This window comes from Vulpes lagopus, chromosome 4, assembly GCF_018345385.1.
Source record: "Vulpes lagopus strain Blue_001 chromosome 4, ASM1834538v1, whole genome shotgun sequence".
Classification (NCBI taxonomy): domain Eukaryota; kingdom Metazoa; phylum Chordata; class Mammalia; order Carnivora; family Canidae; genus Vulpes; species Vulpes lagopus.
In genome coordinates, this window is record NC_054827.1 from 98,537,956 (window position 1) to 98,559,244 (window position 21,289).

The 21,289-nt window shown below is 53.8% G+C and overlaps 1 protein-coding gene across 3 annotated transcripts in view; it reads left to right on the forward strand.

Annotated features, from left to right (window-relative positions):
* APBA2 (amyloid beta precursor protein binding family A member 2) overlaps positions 1–21,289 on the forward strand; it is a 247,341-nt gene that overhangs the window by 217,742 nt on the left and 8,310 nt on the right. For 2 of the 3 annotated variants that reach the window (XM_041753620.1, XM_041753619.1), the window contains 7 exons: positions 5,045–5,190; positions 6,206–6,241; positions 9,258–9,344; positions 11,747–11,932; positions 15,368–15,547; positions 16,505–16,717; positions 18,186–18,305. In XM_041753620.1, coding sequence (XP_041609554.1) covers positions 5,045–5,190; positions 6,206–6,241; positions 9,258–9,344; positions 11,747–11,932; positions 15,368–15,547; positions 16,505–16,717; positions 18,186–18,305 — 968 coding nt within the window. The remainder of the gene's footprint in view (positions 1–5,044; positions 5,191–6,205; positions 6,242–9,257; positions 9,345–11,746; positions 11,933–15,367; positions 15,548–16,504; positions 16,718–18,185; positions 18,306–21,289) is intronic. The other variant, XM_041753621.1, reaches the window with a different exon arrangement.

Below are 21,289 nucleotides of genomic sequence, written 5' to 3' on the forward strand. Positions count from 1 at the left end.
TGTCTTTGGTTTTGTGAGAGGCCTGCCTGCAGCGGTGGGCTCCCCTGTTGCTCCCCGCATGAGGGTGAAGAAGCTGGTCATAGGGCAGGGCCACACTCTGGGAATATAGGGTGCCGGGCTACCTGCTGCCGGGATCACCTTCCCCTCAGATCTCAACATTGTCTGCAGGACTCATCGTTCTCTTGTATCTGGGCCTGTAGTAATGTAGGTACTTTATTACCTTGGCAATTTAAAGTGCCGGCCTACAGAAGGCACCTCATTGTATGTTCAGGCCCTGGTGCCGTGGTGGGCACTTCATCTGGAATCCCCAGTAGGTGCATCAGTGCAGTTAGGAGGTGTGGCCCTGGGGGGTCACAGCCACAGCCACGGCCCCTGTGTGAGAAGTTTTGCAGACATTCACGTGTGCATGCATGAGTGTGTGTGCTCATGTATGGGTTCATGTGTGTGTGTTGGGGCAGCAAGGACGTGTTGATCCTTGATGGACTTTGGTGAGGTAGGAGGGCCTGGGAGGAGCCCTCAGAGGACCTTGGCCCTGAGGTCCCACTGCCCAGATACCTGCGGCAGGAGGGTTCTCCCACCAAACCAGAGTGGGTACCCCGAGAGGAATGTGGGTGGACTGTGCTAGGAGAGAAGGCACCAGCCCACCTGGCTACTTGCCCTAATAATGGGATGAGAAATGCTTGATTTGAACATGTGTTGGGGGTTCTTGTGCTTTTCTTGGGTATCTCTTAAACACAGAAAGGGTGAGCCTATAAAGCTGCCAGGAAGCTAGGGTGCCCCATGGGCCCTCCAGTGTACCTTGCCCCAACCCCTGCCTTCCACCCCCCCACATCCCTCCCACCCCCAGCCCTCAGGCCCAAAGTTCACTCCCTACTCAGGCCCTCAGACCCCCTTCTTGGATTCCTGTCCTGGCAATTTAAAGTGCCGGCCTGCAGAAGGCACCTCATTGTATGACTTTTGCTGACTCCTACCCCCCTTGACTTTTGTTGACTTCTACCCCGAGGCCATGGAGCACTTCATCTCTGCCATCACAGGCAACCTCCCCCAGGCCCAGCAATGTCAGCTGGGTGGGAAGAGCTTTCCCAGAGAAATGGATGTGGTGGGGAGACCATGGGGAGGGGCAGCTGTCCACTCCTCAGACACAGGCTCAATGTGGCTACCAAAGGAAAGGGGCCCTGCTTTCTCATGTCTCTCTGACCCAACCCATGGCTCTCGAAAGGACCCCTTCACTCACTTCTGTAGCAGGAGATGCTTCTTTCCTCCAGACACAGATATCGGAGTTGGGGCTGGGGGAGGGGCTTCAGGCTTGGGGAGAGGCTTTGCCAGCAGACTGTGGAGATCACCAGGGTATCCATTGAGAGGGAATCAGTGGCTTCTGCAGACAGGGCTGGTATGCCGAGAGAGGAGGCCTGGGCTGTGGTTCCCTGAGGCTTTGGTAGAGGCTTCCAGAAGCATCATCCAAGATCCCTGGAGTAAATCACTGGAGCACCCAGGAGGAAGGGGTGCATCCTCTGAGTGCTGCTGGGGAGGCTGCCAGGGTCAGTGGGGAGAAAAGGAGGGCGTCTCCAGGGCAGCAGTTTCATGATGGGAGGCCCCCCACAGTTCTGTGGGGCAGGACATGAGGCATCCTAAGTTGGTACCTGCCGGGGCCTGTTATTACTAACAGATTCCTTTCCAAAGTCAGAATACTTCGCCTTGTTCTAAAGCACTTTATAAAATTGGCTTTAGCGGGAGCTGAGGTGCAGGTGAGAAAGACACAGGAGTAGTTCCCCGTGCATGAGTCTGATGTGCGTGCCCCCGGGTACGGGTCCTGAGGCTGGCAGCTGAGGCCAGTGGCCACATACTAGGACCAGCTTTGGAGCTCTAACAGCAAGTCCACAGAGCTGGACTTTGTTGTGGTGAAAGCCTAATGCACAGGTTTCCTCTAGGCACCTCCCCTCGTGCCATTTACTCCTGTGGCTTGAAGAGAACTAAGGTTTCAGAGAGCCATTTAGGAGGCTTGCCCTGAATCTAGTGTCATCGGCCTGGCATCAGGGAAGCTGCGGGGTCGCCTTTTGGGGTGACAGCCTGCTCACTGCAGGCCACTCACTAGGCTCCCAGTGCCCAAGCTGCCTGGGGTGGGCTTGTGGGCCAGAGCCAGGGGCCCAGGCTTGGGGGGTCTGATGATGTGGGTGACAGAGACCAGCGAAACTTTCCTTGTGCTCTCACACACATACCACTGAACAGGGATGTTGTATCCCGAGAGAATGAGAGGCCCCGTGAAGTTTGCAGCAGGGGAGGAAAAAAGACCAAATCTCCCATCTAGAAGGACCCTCTCATGGCAGCAGGGGGAGTGGACTGTGGGTAGAAGATTCCCATCTTAGTCCAGCTGCTATAACAAAGCACCAGAGACTGGGGAGTTGATAAACAACATACAGTTATTTCTCATACTTGTGGAGGACAGAGTCCCAGGCCGGGGAACCCACATGGTTGGATTCCGGTGACAGCCCCCCTCGGGGTTACATACAGCCTTGTCTCTGTGTCCACATGTGGCAGGAAGCAGGCAGGGGGTCCCTGCTATAAGCAGGCAGAGGGTCCCTGCTGTAGGGGCACTGATCCCATTCCTGAGAGTCCCACCCTCCTGGCCTCCCAGATCACCTCCCAGAGGTCATACTTCTCATACCATCGCAGTGGGGGTTAGAGCTTTGACACAGGACTTTAGGAGGGACATGAACAGTCTGTTGCAGCTCACATGGGCCAATTGAAGGCTGTCCTCATGTCCAGGGTGGAATGAGAGTGTGGTGGCTGAACCCGAGGAAGGTAGACACAGGATTGGTGTGGTAGCAAAGTGGACAGCACTTGGGGATGGGTTGGATTTGGGGGTGAAGGCCTGTGTAGCTGGGAAGGTGGTGGTGTCTGAGATGAGGAGCCAGGTTCAGTGCCCAGATTGAGGTGGAGGAGGATCCAGGCTTTGCTTTGGGCTGTTGAGTATGTGGGTTTGGGGTTCAGAGAACTAAGTACCCATCACCAGCACCAAGTTCCCAGATTGTGAGCATTCAGTGGCCCCGTGGAGGAGGCCAAGCCTGCAGGGAGCCCAGAAGGAACAGCCAGAGAGGGAGGAAGAGACTGAGTGACTGACCAGCTAGGAAGATGTATCTCAGGAAGGGGGGGCCATGGTGACCCAGTGACCACCAGGCGCCATGGACATGAGGGCACTGAGGTGATAACACATGGTGTTATCATTGGCGGCGTGGGAGCAGGGAGCTAACAGCGAGGTGGGGATGTGCTGGGGAAGGGGTGCCAGCCAAATAGGCAGTTCTTTCTGGACATTTGCCTTCTGGAAGGAGGAGGGAGGGGGCCCCACTGGAGTCAGGGATGTGGAGAAGGAGGCTTTTGAACCTGCCTGGAGATGCTGGAGGATATTTTAAAGCCATGGGAAGACCCAACTGATAGGACTTGGTCCAGAGAGGGATGGGATATCAGGGATCCTAGGGGGAACCCACCACTGCACAGAACAGTAGGATGGAGGCCTGCTCAGACAGACACCTGCCACATGGGGTGTGAAGGTGATGCTCTGCAGGTATAGCCAAGGGAGGGGCAGCTGGAAGTTCAAGAAAATGAGGAAAAATATGACATGGTGCTTGCACAGAGGGAGAGGGGGTGCCTCTCAGAAGAACCTTTCAGGGTGGCCAACAAGTTTTGAGGACATCCTGGCCCATGAATTTGTAATGGAATCGACCTGCCTTGTTGGGTGACTCCAGCTCTTTCTAGCTGCAGGTACCTGGTAACAGGTGGTTGGCGTTGCACCACTTCCCTGGGGCTGACAGGTGGGGCATGGGGCAGGGAGTTGAGGGTGCTGGGCTCATGTTATGGAACTGGTAGACAGCATCATCCAAGCTAGGCAAGTTGATGCTTTTAGAAGCAGAATGAGTCAGAGGTGAGAATATAGAACATCTGGCTGAGGGGAGGGACCAGGAGGGGACTGCTGGCCGTGGGGACCAGGGAACCACAGGACCATTACCCCTGTGGACACTGGACAGAGGAGGAGCCTGAGAGCCTGAGCCAAGGTCTCTCAGAAGGAGGGTCTGGCCAGAGGTGGGCCGGGAGAGGGAAGAAGCAGTGACATGGTGGGGGAGGTGGTGGGTCTCAGAGGAAGGCCGAGTAATGGTCCACAGGTTACAGATGATGGACCCTGGCCCAAATTCTCCAGCCACCCAGTTTTGTGTATAAAGTTTTACTGGAGCACAGTGGTGCCTACTCATAGAACAGATTGCTTGTGCCTGCTCTTGTCCTGTGGATGCAGAGGTGACTAATTTCACACAGACCCAAAGCCCAAGAGATTTTCCATCTAGCCTCTCGCAGAAAAGATCCGCTCATCTTCCCTACTGCTGCCTGCCCGGGCCAGGAGCCACTAGCCATGTGCGACTATTTCCATGTAGATTAATTTGATTTCATAAGATTTAAAAACTCATTTCCTCTTGCGAGAGCCACAGTTCAAGCACTCAAAAACCACATGTGGCTAGGGGTTCCCCTATTAAACGGCACCAAGATAGAACATTCTATATTCTGGCAGAGAGTCCCATCAACAGCACTGATCTAGAGGCAGCAGGTGGAGGTGTGTGGGATGGAGGGGGGACCCCACCTAGATGTGTAATGGGACCAGACCCCTGCAGCAGAGCAGCAGAGGAAGAGGCCCCAGAAGAACTGGAGTGTAGCGGGTCCTGAGTTTGGAGGGCTCTGGGGCGGCATGGGAATGGTGCCTAGTTTGGGAAAGTGCATCCCTGGGGTTGCAACACATGGTTGTCACCTTGGAGACTGAGGTGCCCTGAGTGACAGCTGCCCGAGGTCCAGGAGGTGTCCTCCTGAGCCATGCATGTGGACTTTTCTGGCCTGGATGTTGGTTTTGTGTAGGTACTTGCACCATGCACCGCCGTGCAGCATGGAGGGAAGCAGACCGGCCTCCCTCTGCAGGCTGCAGGTGGGCGGTGGGTCAGCCCTTGTCTTACATTCCCCTGAGGCCATGTTCCTTTGTCCTCTGGGAAGATCCCAACTGTGCCCTCTTTAGTTCCAGGGCCCTGTGAACCAGAAGACCTCATTGATGGGATCATCTTTGCTGCCAACTATCTGGGGTCCACGCAGCTGCTCTCGGAACGTAACCCTTCCAAAAACATCAGAATGATGCAGGCACAGGAGGCCGTCAGCCGGGTCAAGGTACTGGTGGGCTCAGTGGAGCCCTGGTTCACTTTGTTGGGGGTGGCGGGATGCTGGAGTGGGAGAGAGGGACCCCAAAGCCCTCCACACAGAGCAGGAAGGCCTGGGGTGTCTGGCCGAGGCCAAGGGCAGCATTGGCTTGTCTGGAAGAATGCTGTGGCAGGGCTGCGGGGCAGATGCAGCTGGCTCCTTCATGAGGAAACACCACTCGGCCCCTGGAAACAGTTTTTAAAGGATGACTGTTCCACAGCATTCCACTCATAAAACATGTTGGGATGCATTCCCCAGTCACATTTTGATGATATGTGTATCGTTGGCACCACGGTGCTCTCAGAAAGTGGAAACAAAGAAATCTCATGTCATTTGAATTCATGACCTCAAGGAAAACTCTGCCATATATGCGGCTCTGGGTACATCCTGAGTCGCCTGGTTGTGAAAAGTGGGTGCATCTGGGCAGGGGGTGGATAAGGCCAAGTCAGCAAAACTAATGGGGTGGGGAGGGAAGGGCGCGGTGGTCCGAGGAGGTGCCCCCTCTGGGCAGGATGGGGTCTGTAGATGCTGCAAGCCCCCATGGGGTGAGAAACCACATCAGGGGTCTCACCAGTGTCCTTACCATGCACTGACCTTCTTTATGGAGGCGCAGGGGCCTGGGCATGAGCCTATGGTGGACAGGGGAAGAGAAGTGCAGAGCCCTGGGCCCTCCTGCCCCAGACCCCAGTCCTGATCCTCTGCGGGCAGCGTCTTTTATCCCCGGTGTTGCCCTCATAGATCTGGACGGTTGTTGGTGATGTGCAGCGCTCAGCGGACAGGTGCTGAGGCTTCTCGTGGCCAGCGTGAGCGCTCCCTGAAGTGACGACCACCCACCTGTCCTGCCTCTGGGCGGGGGAGCTTCCTCTAAGGGCCAGGCCATAGGGCTGGGGTATTGGCAACAAGACCAAAATAATGTGGCTGCCCTACCTTCTTTTCCTTTCTTTCTTCTTTTATCTGTTTTTCTCTTCTCTTACATGCGGCTCAGAGGATGCAAAAGGCTGCTAAAATCAAGAAAAAAGCGGTGTGTGGAGCTGAGGGGTTTGCCTGTGTTTCTGTCCCGTGCAGTCTGGGGGATGATCCTGTTGGTGGGAGCACACATCACATGGCAAACAGCTTTTTCCTCTTCCGTTGGCAGATATATAGTAGGCTTTTGAACGAAACCGCAGGTGCTTTTTTTTTAAACTTTTAACCGCCCACTTACAGAAGAACCTCATCATTGCCCTTTTTATAAGTCTCTTGGGTAGTCTCTCCTGTGCTAGAACGTGGTTAATGCCTCGATGTTAGTTTCACGCAGACGTTTCTACATGTGGCATTTGATACGACCATGTGACGCATTATTGCTTAGGCCTCCTGCACAAAGTTCATTAAATTGTTCTGATATTTAAAGACTTGTTAAGCTGATTTACTAAATCAGGATGAGAAGAAGGTCAGTTTGCCCATGGGATGCGTTCCCCACTGGGAAGAGTTGCTGTGGGGCATCTGGGTGGTTCATTTGGTTAGGCATCCGACTCTTGATTCCAGTTCGGGTCTTGATCTCAGGTTCCTAGTTCTGGCCTCAAATTGGGCTCCACGCCCAATGTGGAGTGTATTTTTAAAAAAGGGGTGGGGGAAGAGTTTCTGGAGCAGGAACCAACTTAAAAAAAAAAATCAAGTTGACCTCCAGTCATTTGTTTGTAAACCTGGTCATTTTGTAAATGCCAGGTCTTCCCGATACAGAGAACCTCAAATGCTTGGTGTTGGAAGGCACTGATTTGGTGCAGGCTTGGTGCTTAAACAGCAAGAGATTTAATCTTCCATTCCTCTCCTAGAACACCATTTTCTGGCTGCGTGGCCAGAGAAGCCCATCTGGGCGCTCCCTTTCTCTTGCAGTTAGACTGTACTCCCTGTGACATTTGCTCTTTGCCCAGTGCTTTCTCCTTGGATTCCTTGAGCTGGCGGAGACGGAGGAACTCACCCAACTCCCTCTACCATAACGGCTTTCTGCTGGGTGCCTCCAGGCAGAGTAGATGGGCCTGGCTTTGCAGACCTGTAGTGAGGCTGTGCTTCCCTGTAAGGGAAAGGGCCCCCTTGCCTGCAGTTTGCCAAGCGTACCCCTGGGCTGCACAAGCTCCGTGCAGCTATAGCAAGGCTCTGTCGTCCATGGCAGCCTGGTCCTCCAGGGTTGCCATCCAAAGAGCCCAAGGGGGCTGGGAGCAGGAGGATTCAGCTCAAAACAGCCTCTGCAGCCTGCTGAGGCCCGCCACCTGCCAGTTATATCCATAGAGAGTTATTCTTCCCTTCAGGCAGGGAAATGTCCAGGATCATTGCGGAGGGCCCCTTTCCTGGTCTGTTCACACTTGGCCAGGTGGGGCCTGACAGGACAGTGCTTCATGAGCCTGGGACCAGGAGTAAGCAGCATCCCCCACACAGCTAACCCGCTGGTGGCTATGGGCCACCCCCCCCCCCCCCGCATCCACAACATGCCCACCGTGTTGTCTGGTGGCCCTCTGTTGGATTCCTGCTATTGGCACTCTCACTTTCTTTCAGCAGAGAGGATGACGGGGCAAGCTTTGCTGTTTCCTGTTAATGACCAGGTTTTGCCTTCATCTATTCACCCTTGGTTTGAACTCATTCAGCTCCACATTTGTCCCTCTTCTCCAAGCAAGTGTACAGCACTCAAATGTCCTCCAAAAATTGTCATTAAAACCTGCAAGTAACTAACTTCCTTCCTTCCTTTTCTTATTTCTTTTCTTTCTTTTCTTTTCTTTTTTCTTTTCTTTTCTTTTCTTTCTTTTCTTCTTTTCTTTTTTCTTTTTTGCTTCTGGCCCAATCTACTTTTTTCAGCAAGAGGGGTTTGAGGAACAGTCCCATAATATGTACCATTTAAAAGCATGTGGACATAGAATATAACCTGGTTTCTCAAATCAGAAAAAGTAGTTCTTCCACATCCCTGCAGAACTATTTTCAAGTGGATTGTTTGGAACTCTCTTCTCTTTAAGATCGGTTAAAGGCAGTGTCACCTCATGGTGGGCTAAAAGCCCAGAAGACCTTTTCCCCTGAACACTGGTCTAAAATCCAAATTTATCAATATTATACAAGGCCTCTCTGCAACTCCCAATTTCTTGAGGAGTTTTCAGCAGAGGGATTTTCGATTTTTTAGTGAGGAATTAAATCACAGTTTCTGCTCTTTTGAAGTGGAAGATATGCCTCTGTAGGCTCCCAGTGACCATAAAGAATTACTTACCTCAGTGGCTAAGCCGAAAGAATTTGTATTTCATTGCCACTGTGCAGTAGTAATTAGGATTCCCATTGATATAAAAACCAATGAAAGACTGTCCTGGTTTAAAGCAAACCCTGAATAAATAGTTCACTCAGCTTCTAGAACATTCCATGTACACATAAGTAATGGCCATATGACAAACATACTCCAAGATCTGACAAAACAGGGGTGTTTGTGTCACAGCTTCTGGTTTCTCCTGCGTTGCTAGGAGGGCAGCACTGAGTCCAGTTGGGGTCTTGCTTCCCTTACCGGTTTTTGGAAGATCAGCATTAAGCCTGCTGGGGGTTGACATAACTGGGACTATTTAAATCAGAAGAGGATGCTGACAATCTAATCCAACTTCTTTGAAAATTTCTTCTGCATTTCCTGGGGATATTTGGAATCCCAAATCCGAGGAACGTATGTAGCCCGAGTACACAGACTCTGTGCCTTTGCGGAGTTTGATAAGGGTTGGCAGGCAGGCCTACTTTTTAGGGAATGGAGGGGGTGCGCTTTGGATGCTGGGACCCAAGACCCCAGGTGTCCAGCCCCCCTCCATGCTCAGGCTTCCGGAAGCTGTCTCCTCCCTCCTTCTTCACGCCCTGTGCAAACTGCCTTTAGAACTCACTTCGCTACAGATTGCGCTGGAAGACGGCATGCAATTTAGATTTCCCTTGGCTGCTCCAAGCTAGAGTAGCATTTCCCTCTAGGGGCACTCAGGGTCATTAGTAAAATTGTCAGGCGTTTGTTCAAATTAGTTTTTTTTTTATTTGTGACAGTATCCACTGTCTTTTCTTAGAATTCGGAGGGGGATGCCCAGACCCTGACTGAGGTGGATCTCTTCATCTCCACCCAGAGGATCAAGGTCTTAAATGCGGACACACAGGTAAGTGTTTTAAAGACCATTGTTTAAAATCAGGTAATTCAACCCCTAGCTTCCCTCCTCGGGGACCAGAGGAGAACAAGGTCTGGCTGCAGGAGAACTTTCCCTCTGGTATGAGCTGAACGGCTGTCCTCCCCAAGGATGGTTGCTCTGGACCCTGAATCTTGGATGGATTGAGCAAGCTGCAGGGAGCTGAGGAGCACCAGGCTGGGAAGAGACAAGGATGTGGTATAGGTCTGTTTCAGCTGAGATTAAGTAGGCAAAATGGCAGGGAAAGAAAACAGGGAGTTAGAAGCTATGTGTGTGCTCACCATCAGGATTCTAGGAGGGCCTTCCTGAAACCTCTGCATGCCAGGCCTGGGGGATGGAACGGGAGGATGGAAATCCTGTGTGAGCTCTGGGCCCTCTGAGTGGGTGGTGCTCCAGCGGGGTGGCAGGGGATGCTGTCTTAAGATTTTCTACCTGTAAACCATGTGCCATATGGCCAGCCTCTGCTCATTTCTCCTGGGCCTTAATCTGCTGCTGGTGGAGAAGACAGATTGTGAGGAGCAAGTGAACCATGCAAGATATAAAGGCCTGAAGCTGAGGAGAAAGAGGGCAGAGGTCAAGGGTACGGGGCAGATGGAAGGAGGAATTGGGAAGACCTCAGGCAGTGCCATGTGCTGGAGGTTTGCTGAGTGAGAGGGAAGCCCCACTCACCCTGGGACTAGACCCCCCTATGGGCTGTTAGAGAGCCACCAGATGCCCGGGGAATGACCCCTTTGCTTCTTTGTCATCAGCCAGTCATTTTGTATGGTGACGCTCCAGATGTGTGGATACCCTGTTCCCCAGCACCTGCTTTGCCTGCAGGTTTCAGCACCCAGTGAGTGTCTTGCTTGAGTTAGTTCCAACATTGATTGGAAGTGCAGAATGCTGATTTTCTACTTAGGCCACGCTCTCCACTTTTATGATCAGATCTTTCCCCACACAGAAGACCTTTTGTTTCTTTCTCTTTCTTTTCACTGTGGACTGGTGGATTTTTTTTAAGCTTGTGCTTTAATCATTATCCTCATTATTCTTTTTGATTCGGCCAGAGATCTTTAATCTGTGTCCTGTGTGATTTTGACATCTTCCCCTTAGTCTTTGATCATGTCCTTGCTTTCTGAAGTGGTGAGGTGTTCTGAGCTCTCCTTAGGCTGCTCCTGCCCCAGACCTGGAATTGCCTGTTACTTCGAGGAGGCACACACAGTTCCCTTTAGTGGGGAATTGTACTACAGAAATAAAGACCTGGGTGCTGGCCATGCTCACTGTTGCAGGGAGGTCATAGGTCCTGGACCCTTGCAATGAAGAGAACTAGACAGCTATGTATTTTAAGAAGCCCAGAGTTCCTCCTTGTACCTGTGAGGAAGGTGGCTCTGCCCTGGTCATGTGGCCAGAAATCAGAAAATGCCGAAAAGCTGCCCTTGACAGTTCTCTTCCAAGTCCCCTTCCTGAAAAGTGGCTCTTGTGGTTGGAAACCACCCCCGTAGCCTTGGCCAGAAAACAGATCAACTCCTGGAGGACAGACAAGGAATAATACCTGCTGTAAAAATGGATTCTGTGATAAAGAAAGGGAGCTTCAGAGGTTGCAGCAGCAGCCAATTTTCTTTTGTGGAAAAGGCACAAAGGCATAAAAGACCAGCTGATTAGTTTCTCAGAGCCTTTGTATGCAGCCTTGTTAGGTAGGGGTCATAGGCAAGACACTCAGTGGAGATTCCTGTCAGACAACAAAAGCCTTCAAGGGTAATGGACCTGCCAGGAGCCGAGGGAATTGAATAGCTCCAGAGGCCCATCGATCAGTCAGGGGAGCTGCCTCAGTGTCCCCTGACCAGGGCCCATGCTGCTTGGGATCCCAGAAGAACCCATCTGTGGAAACAGTTGGCCTTGAAGCCTTCCTCATCTGCTAGGGAGAAGCACATGCCTTGCAGGGAAGGGACCCTTCTCCAGAGCTACAGACTGCCTCTGATCAGGTGGGGACGGGTGTCACCACCTGCCAGTGTTCCTGTCTTCCTTCCACTCTGACATGTGCCTCTGAGAAGTGGGAGGGTGCTGTAGAGCAAAGTCAGATTTACCTTGGCACTGTTTGCTAGAGCACCAGTTCTCAACTGGGATGATTTTGTCTCCCACGGGGACATTTGGCAAAGGCTAGAAATATTTTTGGCTGTCACAACTTAGGAAGGGGGCAATGCTACCCGCATCTAGTGGGTAGAGGCCAGGGCTGCTGCTAACCATCCTACAGAGTCCAGGACAGCCCTTCACTGTCCGATAAAGAATGACCCACCCCACACATCATTATCGTCGAGGCTGAGGAATCCCAAACCTGAGAGTTTTTTACTAGTGGGTTCTTCCTAACATTTCCTAACATGGACCCACCCCCCTCCTGACAGGAGACCATGATGGACCACGCCTTGCGCACCATCTCCTACATAGCAGACATTGGCAACATCGTGGTGCTGATGGCCAGGCGCCGCATGCCCCGGTCAGCCTCTCAGGACTGCATCGAGACCACCCCTGGGGCCCAAGAGGGGAAGAAGCAGTACAAGATGATCTGCCATGTGTTCGAGTCCGAGGACGTAAGTGACCACACAGGCATGCCAGCTCTCCCATTGGCCTGACTTCCCAAGGGCTCTGGCATCCCCGGCTCTTCGGGAACCCTGTCTCAGGTAGAGAAGTCCTGTGCACCGTCAGTGATGTTTCCAGGGGAATCAGTGGGGTTGTTTTCTAACACTCAAGAGTTTGCAGAGACAGTGAACGCAGTTTCACTTCACTTTGTGAGGTAAGTTCCTTTAGGGCAGTTGATAAATTGAACTATAGTTAAATAGGCTTGGGGCGCTATCTGCAGAAATCCTTTAACACAACCTTTTTTCTCCTAAAACAAAATACTCCCTGGCTTGTCTGTGGTTAGGTGCACATTTTCAGATGCCAGGCTTGTGTACGGGGAGGTGACATCTGTGCCCAAGGAACAGTTCTGCTTTTGCTCATGGCTATTGCACATTGTAATTCTGGAGTTTATGATAATTCAGACTCACTAAGAGACCACGAAACCTTTGGCCCTTTCCTGCAGTGGGATAAGAGCATCTTTCCCAGCCCGGAATTGGGAGAAAGGGATCAGGGAGGGGAGTGGGGGCAAGAGGTGAACACTGGGGACAGTGGCCCAGGTCTCTCTCCTGCCCCCTGGCGGGCAGATCTTGTGGCTGTTGCCAAAGTATAATTTTTAAAAAGCAGTTTCTTCCGTGGATACTTTGAAAGGGGCATTCTTGTTCTAGGTGAACTTGCAGGTCAGGGACCTGAAGCAGAAGGAACTGGCCCCCAGATTTTTATATTTGAAGACAGGGCTGAGGGGTGGAGGCAGTCCTCTTTTTGCTAAAAAGTTGAAGTCATCTAGAAGTGCTTTGAAGCGATGGTCTGTTGATTGGAGAAGAAATTTAAACGCAAGCCCACTGGTGCACACAGATTCTTTTCACCACAATGCAGAGATCTGTGGGCACCTGGATGGAGACATCTGTGTGATTCAGGGCCTAAGGATATCTTAGAGACCAGGTTGGGGGAGATGGGCCCTTGGAAGGGCTGTGAGTGAAGGGCAGGGTAAAGCCATTGGCACAGGGTGAGCAGAGAAGTCATAATGGGGAGGCATAATGGGGATCTGAGATGCCAGCCCCAGGGATGGCTGGGGGCCATGGGTTAGAGTTGGGGGTGCTGCTGTGAGGGGTGCTGACCATGGTGCTGACCCTGGTGTTCTCAGTGCAGGGGGCAGATAAGGCTGAAGGCAGGCCGAAGTGGGCGTGAGTGAGACTCTAAGTGATCCTCAAAGGAGTGAGGGAAGGATCCACCCGGTGGAGTGTGGGGGGACACTCAGCATCTGCCCAGAGCATAGCATCTGGATGGTGGCTCCCTCCAGGGGGCTGTGGGGGACAAGTAAGGGATTTGAGGGTCTGATGACAGCGGAGTGGAACACCTGGAAGATGGCATTACAGATACCAAGGCTCTTTCTGAGACTCAGTTTCCCTCTATAAAATGGAGCTGAGGCACTGCAGGGCTGAGGCCAGGGTAGATGAGCCACACAGGTAATAATACCACACAGGTGTGATAGCCTCCTCACCTCCTGCAGGAGGCCAACTCTGAGCACCAAGCTGCCAATGCCAGCTCTTCTCTGAGCCCCCTGCACTCCCACCTGTCTGCATGGGGCTCCTGGCCTCACAGCATTGAGCACCCACAGGCCCTGGCTGTGACCTGGGGGGCAGGGAAGCCCCTTGTCTGCAGCGCTCCCCGTGGGCTCCCCCAGACCAGCTGGGAGGGACACCAGGACACAGGTGGCTGGAGAAATAGGAGACTGCCATCAGCAGTCAGTGGGGAGATGCCAAGAGCTCCTGGATTGCACCCAGAGGAACCCTGGCAGGGTGGGGCACCCAGGCAGAACCCTAGACAGAGTCCCAGAGTGTTGGACAGCGCTGCCAGTCTATCCATGCAGCGGTGGAGGAAGTGATACTCCCAGAACCCTTCCCTGCCAGGGGACCACAGTCAGGTGGGGACAGACCTGGAGGCCTGGGAGCAGATGGTGGCAAGCCCTGGGATGTCCTAGGCTCCCATCCCCACCACCGTCACCCTCTACCTTCTTTTGGCCTCTTCCCCAGGCCTGACTCCTAGCTTCAAACAGAGCCCTGGCTGCTGGTTTCTAGTGCACCATCTCTGGGCTCCCCACCCTCCACGCCACACCTGTCCAGGTCAGGGTGTCACCTGGCCATCTCTGGCCAGTCCACCCTGAGCAGTGCTGCCAAAATGCCAAGATACTGGTCTTGGGAGTGAGCAGGGCTTATTTCTGCCAAGTATATATCAGCCTGTCCCTCATGTAAACTGTTCTGGGCCCACTGTGGGAGGGCAGTTCAATCTAGAATTCATACCTATTTCAGGAAAGCCTTCCACGCTCTGGCTCTGCCTTTATTATCTGGCCCCACCCGCTTTGTTACAGAGGCATGTTCATTTGTAGCACTTAAATATGCAGTACGTAGGAGGAAGGGATTTAGCATTTAGGTCAAATCCTTTGTTTTCACCATTTTCTGGTCCTTAGCTTTGCTGGGGGCAGCCATGCAGAAGGCCCATTTGGTGGCCAGTGGGAGGCAGATGGAGGCTCCTGCAGTCAGGGCTGGGTGGGGAAAGGGACTGCTGGGGGCCAAGCCCCTGGGAGCCCCATTGTTCTTGGTGGCCACACTGTTGCCAGTGCTTGGTGTCCCTCCAGGAGCTCAGGGCCTTAGCTCTTGCCACCCTGCAGTCCCCTGTCTGCACACTGGCTGGTGATGGGCAAAACCTGGCAGTAACTTTTCCATGTCCAAGACTCTGCAGTGTCAGAAATTCATTAATGTCCATGCAGACAGTTCCCTGCCGTAGAAAGAAGTACTCTGCTCTGTGGAGTCTGTGCTGGGGTCCCCAGGTCTTGTACTTCTGACCTGCCTCAGCTGGGAACAGCCACAACTCCCCACAAGAACAGCTGGACACATACCCTGTCTCCCCCGTTGACACTGGGTTTTATTGCTACAGAGACATAAATGTTGGGGAAGCAACTAAGAGTCTCTGTGACCCTCCTCAGAGAACACACCTCAGGTCGATTTTTGCAATAAGATGGGTGGAAAAGAAACCTGGTAAAGTCATTTAAAGCCACAAAAGTAGGATATTTAGCAAATAATTTCTGATATTCCCCAACTTTATTTGGAATGGTGCTTTGTCCTGGGTGGTCCAGGTTGTAAATGGCTCAGATGGGAACAGCCAGGACTGAGCCCTGATGGGGATGAGGCAGCAGAGAGGCTTGGCCCATGGCAGGGGACTAAACGGTGCAGGTGGTAAGACGTCTGTCACCGGATGAGAGCCTATAGCTTCTCTCTTGCTCGTTGAGCCCAGGCAAAGGCCCAGTCCCGGCTTATGTGTGTGCCCTGCAGCCAGCCCGTGGCCCCTCCTCTCCAGGCTGCGTGGTGCCTGTGCTTCTGTGCTGGTCTCTAGTGGCTTCTCCCTGCCTGCAGGCCCAGCTGATCGCACAGTCCATCGGCCAGGCCTTCAGTGTGGCTTACCAGGAGTTCCTGCGGGCCAATGGCATAAATCCCGAAGACCTGAGCCAGAAAGAGTACAGTGACATCATCAACACCCAGGAGATGTACAACGATGACCTCATCCACTTCTCCAACTCCGAGAACTGCAAGGAGGTGAGCCACATGCACCCTGGGTGTGCCACAGGGATGCCATGGGGATGCCACCATGCTGTAGTAGCCTCTGCCACCCATGCTGAGCTCCTGCAGAGCCAGAGCCGCCTGGTGATGCCCCAGAGCAGCTCTGGGTGAGAGGACTCGAGAGTGAGCCTCCAAGGGCCCTCACACACAAATCCACATCCTCACAGCAGAATGAAGGGCGGTACATTTGCTCCTGCCTTGAGAGCTGAGCACTTGTGTGTGAAATGAGGTGGTGTTGTAACAAAGGAACTGATTACGATCTGTCTTAATGACCTTGAAAATGTGCCTTTTAATGCTGCTATTATCATTTACTGGAGCTCAGAACCCAGGAGATGTTTCTGAAAAGGATATGAGAAGCATCTTTAAGATCGGGGAGCTTGGGTGTGCTGCCCAGGGGAGTTTCAAAGCTGCCAGTGGTGGAGGCCCTCCCTCACATGGTTCAGTGTGTGCTGCTCAGGGATCTTTAGAAAGTCCTCTGTGTCCTAACATGGGAACAGATACCCTGGGGACCACCCATACCCTGACTAGTTGTAAAGAAGTAAAGGAAGGAATGATCAGACTGCTTGTTGAATGAATGAATGAATGAATGAATGAATGATCGATCCTGGCTTTTTGCTGAATGAATGACAGGCAGCTTTCCGAGAGAGCGTCCCTTGGGGTGGACAGAAGGTAGACCTTTTCTAGATATGAGCAGGAGCTGGGGGCAGAATTGAGCCCTGGAATCTAACACTCTTCTCGCTTCCGTGGGTTGTGGGAGGTGAGCAGAGCAGGAGACAGGACGCGGGAGCCACGCTTGGGCCTGGGAGTGTCCCTGCCAGGCATGGATGGGAGGGAGTTCGAGGGCTTGGAGCCAGAGCTGGGCGAGGCCGGGGGTAGGTGCGCAGGTGTCCAGGCCCCTATCACGGGCACCCTTCACTGCTCATTTCCTTGCAGCTGCAGCTGGAGAAGCACAAGGGCGAGATCCTGGGCGTGGTGGTGGTGGAGTCAGGCTGGGGTTCCATCCTGCCCACGGTGATCCTGGCGAACATGATGAATGGTGGCCCGGCGGCCCGCTCAGGGAAGCTGAGCATTGGGGACCAGATCATGTCCATCAACGGCACCAGCCTGGTGGGGCTGCCCCTCGCCACCTGCCAGGGCATCATCAAGGTACGCACACAGGGCCCCTGCCTACTTTTATTCTTGCCGCATTGTCTTTTCCCCCTTGACACATGAGGAAACGGGTCCAGAGAGACCCAAGACTGTACCATAGCACCGCAGTCAGAGAAGGCCCTGGGCTGCCCTTGGGGGTTTCACAAATGTTAGTTCCGAGTAACATAGATGCGCAGGTGCAGGGTGACCCCGTTCACATGGGACTTTCCCAGGTTAGCCCCCGAGGGTCCTACTTCTGGGCACACCAGGAGGGTTGGTCACCCTGCATGGGTCTGAGAGCAGGGAGGCTGCTCTGACGGTGTGACCCCTGAGCTTGCAGCTTTGGGAGATACTGAGCTGCTGGTCCCTGCTGGGAGCGGGGTGGGGGGTCTTCACACCTAGTTGTTCCAGGTCTAGAAGAGCCTTAGGGCACTAAGATCAGAGATGCCATTCAGGAGGCCTAGCACAACAGTGCCTTTGCTCTGTCCAGGGTCTCCAGACAGTGTGCTCTGTCTGCTTGTGGATAGTCCTGAGGCCTTCTGTCTGCAATCTGTCCCCAGCCCTCTGTGGCTTGTTCCCTCCTCACCCACTGTGGTCTCGGTGCTAGAGGACACACTTGTGTCTGCCCTTGTCTGCTTGAGAAGTGAAAGGCATTCTTGGGACCATAGCATCCCATGAGCCAGCTCTCAGCGCCAGCCCAGCAGAGCATCTGTCTGATGGGTGAGCACCTGGGCAGAGAGAGGATAGACGAGGCAAAGGCCTCAGCCTGTAGAACCAGAGGCTTGGTCTGCCAGGAGCCTCCCTCCGAGGGCTGAAGTGCCTAGGGCACTTGGTCACCCAGGCTCTGAAGGGCCAGAGGAACAAGATGGAACTAGAGCCCCTTGCCCCCTCCTCCCCCGGACCTAATCTCACAACCGTGGCCTGAGGCACTTGCTGACAGTCACAGCCTCCCCAGGGCCTGAGGTGGCCCTTGGCTCCAGCTGGCTAGTCTCTCTATGGACAATAGACCCTCCTGCTTACAGATTGTCACTGAACCCCTCACTCCCTGTCCCCACCCCTGCCATTGACATGTTTTGTTTTGAGGAGGGCTCCCCCACAGTCCTTCCAAACAAGGTGCTCCTCCTGCATTCAATGCAGGGATGACCCCTCCCATGACCCTGTGAGGGTGACCCTGCTGCCGTCCCATTGGTCATACACCATAGTGTGCTGGCTTGGCCCCTCTGGCTCTAGGAATAGCCTGTTTTCACCTGGGTCTGACAGCACACCAGAGCATAGTGGGCCATGGTTCTGGCTCCCACCTGCGGTAGCTGGCAATCTCTGGGTCACATGGAGGATCGTGGAAGCCGAGAGGCGGCTGACCTGCCAGACTCATTCCCCTGCACTCAGGGCCTCCACCCTGCCTGCCGGTGCAGCCTCGGTCTGGGCCTATGAGAGCCTGCTCAAAGGTGGCATCTAAGGCTCCCATGGCCCCTGCCCCATTCTGCAGGGTCTGAAGAACCAGACTCAAGTGAAGCTCAACATCGTCAGCTGTCCACCTGTCACCACAGTCCTCATCAAGCGGCCCGACCTCAAGTACCAACTGGGCTTCAGCGTACAGAACGGGATCGTGAGTCTGCCCTCTCCGCCTTGGCCACCTCCACTGTGCATGCGTGGGCCTGAATGCAGGGGGCTGGGGATGGCAGCTCTCTACCCACCCTGCTCCCTAGGCCCCTTCTGTCTGTAGGCATGGGCCCCAGCTGGTGGGCACAGCTACCAGTAGCCAGGCCACACCAGGCAGGAACTTTTGGCAGCTCCTGGCGCAGGCCTGGGTAGGAGGGAGGGCTGGCATGCAGCCAGGGAATGTCCCTGTGATGTCTATTACTGGCAAATACCTGCCTTGGAGGAGAGGCAGGTTTTCCAACTACTGCAATCTGGACACATCCAGTCAATGGCAACATCCGACTCTCTGTGTTCAACAAACAGATATTCACTCATTCATTCACCCATTCAGAGCCATGTGTGAAGTGCTTGCACTTTGTCAGGCACTAAGGAAGTGGGAGGGCTTCCAGGAGGAGGTGATTCTGGGCTTGAGTGAGCCTTGGTCTGCCCAAACATCTGTGCCTGTTCCTCAGGCCAAAGCTCTTCATTCAGAGTTCTTGTCTTTTCTTTGACTGAGTTTTTGGCTGGAATGAATGAATCTCTTTCTTGGTGTTTCCTTGTGCAAAGGTCCCAGCAGGTAAAAACATGGCCACAGACGAAGGACAGAAGAGGCGAGTCCAGTCATTTCCAGATTGCTTAGGCCAGCCTTGAGTAGTAAAGAACTGAGGAAGAGATTGTACAGTAGGTGGGAGTAGTGTTAGGTAAGGGGTGGGGATATGTATAAGCCTGCCCATGAGCAGAGAGGAAACACAATGGGAGAACATTCTAGAAAGACAACTACAAATGAGTCAGAATTATCCCTGTTGTTCTCTTGGTGCAGAAGTATAGAGAGGTACATGGAGCTGGGAGAGTCACAGGGCCATTTCCATCCTTCTCATGTTAGTGCACCCTTGCCGCTATAACAAATATTCTCTGAATCTCAGCATACAAAGAGTTGGTTTCTCATTCAGTGGGTTTTTCCCACTGTGGGAGGGGCCTTTGCTCCACAGGGCCACTCAGGGGCCCAGGCATGTCCTCAGCTGGGTTTTGGAGGCCCCCCACTGGCTGCTCTGTGTCTGGCTGGCAGCTGGAGAAAGATAGGGACATAGGTGTGACCCTTGCCATTTCTGGCCAAATCTCACTGGCCAGACAGAGCTCAGTCACATGCCCCACAAAACACAGGGCAGGCTGGGAAGATGGCCATCTGGTGCCCATGACAAAGAGGGAAGGGGTATGAGGGCATTTAGCCAGTGTGACCAGTTGGCCATAGTTGTGTGACCCTGGGCAGGTCACTTAACCTCTCTGGACTCTCCTTAAAATGTGGTTATGAAGATTAACTAAGAAAATCCATAAAGTAAACCAAGGCATTTAAAGAAGGCCCCCTGGGGCACAGATTCTGCAGAGGAGATAGGCCCCTTGGTACTTGCACCCAGGCAAGGGGTCATCTGCATCCCCTTTGGGACTTCTGTCCAGGTCAGTACATCTGTCCCAGGAGGTGGACAGCTGGTGGTCTGGCCTGGCCCTGCCCTGCCAGCATCTCTGTATATGTGGGTGCCCTGGGCACAAGAAGCTGCCCTAATGGCTCTGCAAACCCCCACCAGGGGCTCTGCCTGCACCCGCTGTGAGCACTGTGTAGAGGCCTCCTGCTCAGGGAGGGGCTGACAGAGGCCTCTGACCTGCCACTGACATGGCAAGCCCTCACACGGGGCCTGCCTGGGAGCCGTACTGCTCCAGAAATGCCTCCCTCCCAGGCTCCTGGGTGGTGGCTAGGAGGACTGCCTGTTCTTGGGGACTGTGAGCCCAGGACAAGCCTGATGGCCACCCCTTCCCCAAACACCTTCGTCTCTTCAGCTTGTGTAATTACGCCAGCACAAAGAGGAGCGTGGGTCCTAGTGAGGAGGCAGCTGCCACACAGAGAGATTTAGTAACTTGCCCCGGGTCACACAGCTAGTAAGGCCATCTGGGACTATAGGAGAGAAGGCAGGGGGCAGAGGGCTGGGGGCAAGAAGAGACAAGGAAGGGTCCGGGCTCTGGTTTGTGTTTGGGGCTAAATCAAGGCAAATGGGAGAGGAAGCAGATGCAGTGGTGAGGACAGGTGGGGAGGTTTGAGGTGAAGCGTGAGCCTTCCTTCTCAGAGGTGGGGAGGGGAGGCAGCCGGGAAGAAGGCAGGGTGACTGGTGGGGGGGCTTTCCTGGGGAGGTGGAGGGGGTGGTCTCTGCAGGGGGGAGGGACACGCTACATCCATGTGGGTGGCTGGGAGGCCGAGGGCAGTGAGGAGGGCAGAGGGCTTCTCTGAGGTTTGGGAGGTGTGGGGCTAGAGGTAGCAGCAGATCTAGGCTTTGGGGGTCTTGAAGCTGGGGGGAAGATCACCCCCATTGCTGAGGACAGCGTTGCCAGAGCCGCCCATCCCAGTCACAGATGCACAGACAAGAGTGCTGTCCTCTTCTAGCCACGTTGGCCACTGCTCCAGGGGCTGAGTCCAGGGTGTGTGTGAAGCTCGGTGTCGCCTGGGGGCGACACTGAGGATGAGAAGTAGTGGGGTGGCTGATGCCAGAGAGGTGGGTGCTGTGGTGGCTCATGAGGACTTCCTTCCAAGTATGTGGCAGTTTGCCCTCAGAGTACCAGGGAGGGTTTTAGATAAAGCATGTGGATCTGCGTGGTTGCTCCTGTCATGACCTGGGAAATGGGCTGCAGGCGGCTGTACAAATCAGCCCCACGTCTCCTCCTGGCCTTGCACCAGTGACCCTCAGGTCAGCAGTGCTTGCAGTGTCTTCCTGCACCTGCTCCATGAGTAGCACACCTATGCCATGGGCAGGTGTGGGTGTAGGAGCTGGCTGTCCAGGTTCAGCATCCCCCACCCCCATCCAGACACTCAGAGGCCCTTCTACTCAGCTGCCACCACCAGCACAGCTCAGGCCATGTCCCATCATCTGTGGTGGTTGATGAATGCCACAGGCTCCCTTGCTCAGCTGA